A 5,307-nucleotide genomic window follows, 5' to 3' on the forward strand; every position below is an offset into this window, starting at 1 on the left:
ACCCCCTGCCCCAGCGCCGCCCCCCTTCTCCGGCCCCGCTCCAGCCCCTCCGTGTCCTTCGGGCAGGGACGGGACCAAAACGCACCCAGGGCTCGAGCTGTGGCCTCGCCAGCGCCCAGCCCAGGGGCACGAGCCCTGCCCTGCTCCTGCTGGCCACGCTGCTCCTGACCCCGGCCCTTGGCCACCTGGGCACACCTGGCTCACGTTCCGCCGGGTGGCCACCAGCACCCCAGGCCCAGTATCACCAGGCCCCTTTCCAAGCCTGTAGCATTTCTGTTGTGCTCTCTCATAAATACGCACAAACATCCAGTCCTGAAGCAAATCAATTCTCACCCAACCTGGGCTCATAGGAAAAGAAAAGCAGCACCGAGCCCGGAGTTTCTTCAGGGCAGAGCTTTCTCACAGCTCATCCCCAAGTTTGGTTGTGAGCCTGCGCTACAGCAGTGGCTGCTCACTCTGATGTGCAAAGCTGAGCAACACCAATATGTAAAACTTAATTTTAAACTTACTTACAGTGGCTGTAGTTATTTGTATTGTAAATTCTTAATTGGAAATTGGGCTTATATCAAGTTTGTGTCAGTGATGGGGTGTCTTTGATGCATGGTCTGTCACTGTTTCAATCTTAGACTTAGAGCAGATTCAAGCTGTACTTGCAATTTAATACCTTCTTTTTTTTTTTCCTATATGCTTTAGGTCAGAATATGAAGCGTGAGTCTGGAAGAAAAGTCCAGACTGGAAACATCACTGCTGCTAAGGTACTGTATTGGCTCTTCAGGCTGTTTGGATCCTCTCTTTCTTTTCTCTTTCTTTTTTAAGCTTGTTTTATACATATATTTATATATTTAAGAGGAAAAAACAGACCTGGAGCAGATTTTCTTTAGTCTGTACGAATCCAGAGTAGAAGCAGTGTAGAAACCTAAGTTGCAGTGTTGAAGTGACAGATGCAGTGCAAGCTGAACCTGCATAAACTTCTTTCTCAGCAAAATCTGAAAGCATCGCAGTTTTGGTGTCTGATTTAGATCCTTTAGTGTGATGCAAAGCTCTGATAATCACTGCGCTCTCGTTCCCCCACAATTCTTGACTTGTGCTGCGTCTGAGCAACTGCAGAGTCGCTTCAATTTGACAGCAGCCGCTTGTTTCGTGTGGACAGGGGGGTTTTTTAGACTTTTTGATGCCCTCCTACATCGCCTAATTCCTTTGTGCTCCTCCTAGACTATTGCTGACATCATCCGGACGTGTTTAGGGCCAAGAGCGATGATGAAGGTAACGGTTTTTGCTGAAGTAACCCCTGCTGCCTGGGATCCCTGCATGTGCAAATACTCCTTTTCTTTCGGTTGCAGATGCTTTTGGACCCCATGGGCGGGATCGTGATGACCAACGACGGCAACGCGATTCTTAGAGAAGTAAGTTTCTCCCCCAGGATTGTCTCCTTTAACGTGCGAGTCGGCGTACGCCGACATAGCAGCCCATAACTTCTGCCTTGAGAGCCAGCGAAACGGCAGCTCCACGAAGTTAAATATTTCCAACAAACTCTTTTCCTCCTTGGAAAAACAAGTTTGATCCCAGTGTGGTAAGTTCTTATGGAGGTTTTACAACACTGGTGTAAGTTTGTGTCTGTAATCCCTTGTGTTTTGCAAGACCAAGAAGAAATCGTTGTCGTCTTTCTGGTGCTGTCCAAGTGACCTCACAAAAATCGTAACGCCTGAGAAACTGGGAGACAAGATATTGTGAAACGGAAGGGCTTACTTTTGGTCTCAAAAAGGGAAAAAAAAAATAAAGTAATCTTTGCTACGGTTGGGCAGAACGCGTTGGAATTTCACTTGTGTTGTTCTGGCACGAAACCCTTGATCCTCCCCATACAGATCCAAGTCCAGCACCCGGCTGCAAAATCCATGATCGAGATCAGCCGGACTCAAGACGAAGAAGTCGGAGATGGGACCACATCTGTCATTATCCTGGGTAAGGAGACTCAACAAGATGAGGCTTTTTGAAAGGGGCTAAGGCTCGAGTTTGCCTCGTTTTGCTCAGCAGGGCCTTGTAAATGTGTCTTAAAAACCCCTTTGTGTCCCTTAGACCTTTCGCTGATCGCTCTGTGTCTTGAAAAGTTGTGTTCTTCCTCTTAAATAAGCACAGCTGAGTACAAAAAGAGGTCCAGCAGATAATTTATATTTGGTGTGCTGTTCTGTCGTGACTGTTGATCGTTCTGCTGACTTCTCTGGGCAATTTTAGCATTTATTTTAATTTTTTTTTTTTTTTTGAAGCTGGAGAGATGCTCTCTGTTGCCGAACACTTCCTCGAGCAGCAGATGCACCCGACTGTGATCATCGGGGCTTATCGTAAGGCTCTGGATGACATGATCAGCATCCTCAAGAAAATCGGGTACGTTAGAGGCGGGGAGGGTTTCCGTGCCACTTTGAGGCGATTCGTCGGGGAATCGTGTTGTTAAAAAGGGGTTTAATGAATCGGAGAGGGACTCGGTGGCGTTACGGGTTGTAGCTTGGAGTAAGACTTCGAGTTGGCTGGTTTTTCTTCTGGCCAGTACTCCGGTGGACGTGAACAACAAAGAGATGATGCTGAAAATAATCAAGAGCGCTATAAACACCAAGGCCATCAACCGCTGGTCCGACTTGGCCTGTAGCATCGCCCTCGACGCCGTGAAGACCGTGGAGTTCGAGGAAAACGGCCGGAAGGAGATTGATATTAAAAAATATGCCAAAGTGGAAAAGGTGGGTGTGTCCTGGGTGCTCCGTGCTCGTTGTGAATTCATTACTTCACGAAAAACTTTGTGCTGCGGGTGTGTAGCCTGCGAGTGTAACCTTTGCAGTTATTTTGGTCGAGGCCGTCAGCCTTGCCGGCTCCCGGTCAAACTGCAGGGGCAGTTCTTTCAACTTTTTTTTGGAATATTTGTCAAAAAAGATCACGGCAGTTGTTTCGCTTTCCATCTTTCAAAACCGCGTTTCCGGGCAGGTGGAGGTGAGCAGCTTCTTGAGTCCTTCCACAGCTTTTCACCGAAATTAAGTCGGTGGGCTTGTAAAATTAACTCCGATTGTGACCTGCCTTGTGGTCGCTTGGGAGGATTTTCATGGAAACAGGAGGTTTCAGGAGCACGAATCGATGGGTTTTCCTGGGCTCACCTGCCTCGTTTCCTGCCTTCCTCTTGTCTCGTCAGATTCCGGGCGGTTTTTGCGAAGACTCCTGTGTTCTGCGTGGGATCATGGTGAATAAAGATGTAACTCACCCCAGGATGCGGCGCCTGATTAAGAATCCGCGCATCGTCCTCCTCGATTGTTCCCTAGAGTACAAGAAAGGAGAGAGCCAGGTAAAGCGAGAGATATCCACACCTTTGGATTTAGGAATGGTTTATTTATCAGGATTTTTCAGGGCCAGGGATCCGTGTCTGACTTGGTGCAGGGTCAGGAGGAACAGAATGGGAGATTTTTTTTCACCTTTTTCTCTGCAGACCGACATTGAAATAACACGGGAGGAAGATTTTGCCCGCATCCTGCAGATGGAGGAAGAGTACATCCAGCAGATCTGCGAGGATCTGATGAGAGTCAAACCTGATCTGGTCATCACTGAGAAAGGGATTTCTGGTACTAGCGCAGCACGTGATGCTTCTTTTGTGTCGAATTCATCTCACTAAGGTTCCTACTGTGTTAAATGCACTGTTCAATAACTTAAAAAAAAAAAAAAAACAGGAAAAAACCCAACCAAAACGAAAAAACCCACCCAAAACTCCCCACAAACCTGATCTTTAATGCAGTTTTGGTTTTGACTTTTGAGCAATTAGTTTCCCATCGCAGGAATTGCGGTTGGTTCTTGACGTTGCCTCGTGAACATGGACGATTAGGAAAACATTTTGCTTTTTTTTAGCATTTGGAAACGGTGTCAAAATCCAAGTGGGGATGAATCTAGTGAACTGTGGGAAGCTGCGCTGTCGTTTTGCCTCGCAGCCTGGGTCAAGAAGCCCCTTGGGGTTTTTTTTTCTTCCCATAATCCTTTTTTACTTTAAAGACGACTAAAGTTTGTCGCGATAAAATTACCCGAACCTCCTTTCAGACTTGGCCCAGCACTACCTGATGCGAGCCAACATCACCGCCATCCGCAGGGTGAGGAAGACCGACAACAACCGCATCGCCAGGTAAACGCCGGCTCCTCGCCGGAGCTCCTTCTCGCCCTCCGTGACGCGGAGTTTTCATTTTTATCTCCCCCTTTCTCCCAAATTCTTTCTTGTGAGCCTCTCGCTCGAATGTTTGCTTGCCAGGGCGTGCGGCGCTCGCATCGTGAGTCGCACGGATGAGCTGCGAGAGGAGGACGTGGGCACCAGAGCCAGGCTCTTTGAAGTGAAAAAAATAGGAGACGAGTATTTCGCCTTCATCACCGACTGCAAAGAACCCAAGGCTTGCACCATCATCCTGCGGGGAGCCAGCAAGGAAATCCTGGCGGTGAGTTACTGTGTGTTGCGCTTCTCCGGCCAGGGCGTTGTGAAGTTGTCGTCGTGGCGGGGTTTCTGGAGCCCCAAAGAAACCCAAAAAAATGCATTTTTTGTTTTATTTTGTTGCAGGAGGTGGAGCGGAACCTCCAGGACGCCATGCAGGTGTGTCGCAACGTCCTCATCGACCCGCAGCTCGTGCCGGGAGGGGGGGCCACCGAAATGGCTGTCGCCCACGCGCTGACGGAGAAGTCCAAAGGCATGACGGGCGTGGAGCAGTGGCCCTACCGGGCGGTGGCCCAAGCTCTGGAAGTCATCCCTCGCACGCTGATCCAGAACTGCGGCGCCAGCACCATCCGCGTGCTCACCTCGCTGAGGGTAAGGCGCTGCGGCGCTAGGACCGGAGGACAAGGACCTGGCAGAAAAGGACCTGGGTGTTGTGATTGCCAGCCGGCTGAATACGAGCCAGCAGTGAGCCCAGGTGGCCAAGAAGGCCAACGGCATCCTGGCCTGTATTGGAAATGTTGTGACCAGCAGGAGGAGGGAGGTGATTGTCCCTCTGTGCTCAGCACTGGAGAGGCCACACCTTGAGTGTTGTGTTCAGTTCTGGGCACCTCAGTACAGGAGAGATCTCGAGGTGCTGGAGCGAGGGCAGAGGAGGGAACAAAGCTGGGGAAGGGCTGGAGAACAGACCTTGTGAGGAGCGACTGAGGGAGCTGGGTTTGACAGTTTGACCAAGAGGAGACTGAGGAGGGGTCTCATCACGCTCTACAGTTACTTGGAAGGACGTTGCAGAGAGGTTGGTGCTGGTCTCTTCTCACAGGGAATCAGGGACAGAACCAGGGGAATGGTTGCAAGTTGCAACAGGGCAGGTT

The 5,307-nt window shown here is 49.8% G+C and overlaps 1 protein-coding gene across 1 annotated transcript in view; it reads left to right on the plus strand.

Annotated features, from left to right (window-relative positions):
• Nucleotides 1-693: 693 nt before the first annotated feature.
• Nucleotides 694-5,307, plus strand: part of CCT3 (chaperonin containing TCP1, subunit 3 (gamma)) — a gene marked incomplete at both ends in the record, with an annotated part of 5,490 nt that continues 876 nt past the window's right edge. Inside the window, 11 exons of the mRNA XM_009865056.1 lie at nt 694-755; nt 1,213-1,263; nt 1,341-1,403; nt 1,863-1,959; nt 2,262-2,379; nt 2,540-2,726; nt 3,170-3,319; nt 3,461-3,593; nt 4,060-4,141; nt 4,265-4,445; nt 4,565-4,810. Of these exons, the coding sequence (XP_009863358.1) occupies nt 694-755; nt 1,213-1,263; nt 1,341-1,403; nt 1,863-1,959; nt 2,262-2,379; nt 2,540-2,726; nt 3,170-3,319; nt 3,461-3,593; nt 4,060-4,141; nt 4,265-4,445; nt 4,565-4,810 (1,370 nt within the window). The remainder of the gene's footprint in view (nt 756-1,212; nt 1,264-1,340; nt 1,404-1,862; nt 1,960-2,261; nt 2,380-2,539; nt 2,727-3,169; nt 3,320-3,460; nt 3,594-4,059; nt 4,142-4,264; nt 4,446-4,564; nt 4,811-5,307) is intronic.

Source organism: Apaloderma vittatum, unplaced genomic scaffold, assembly GCF_000703405.1.
Source record: "Apaloderma vittatum isolate BGI_N311 unplaced genomic scaffold, ASM70340v1 scaffold23742, whole genome shotgun sequence".
Classification (NCBI taxonomy): Eukaryota; Metazoa; Chordata; class Aves; order Trogoniformes; family Trogonidae; genus Apaloderma; species Apaloderma vittatum.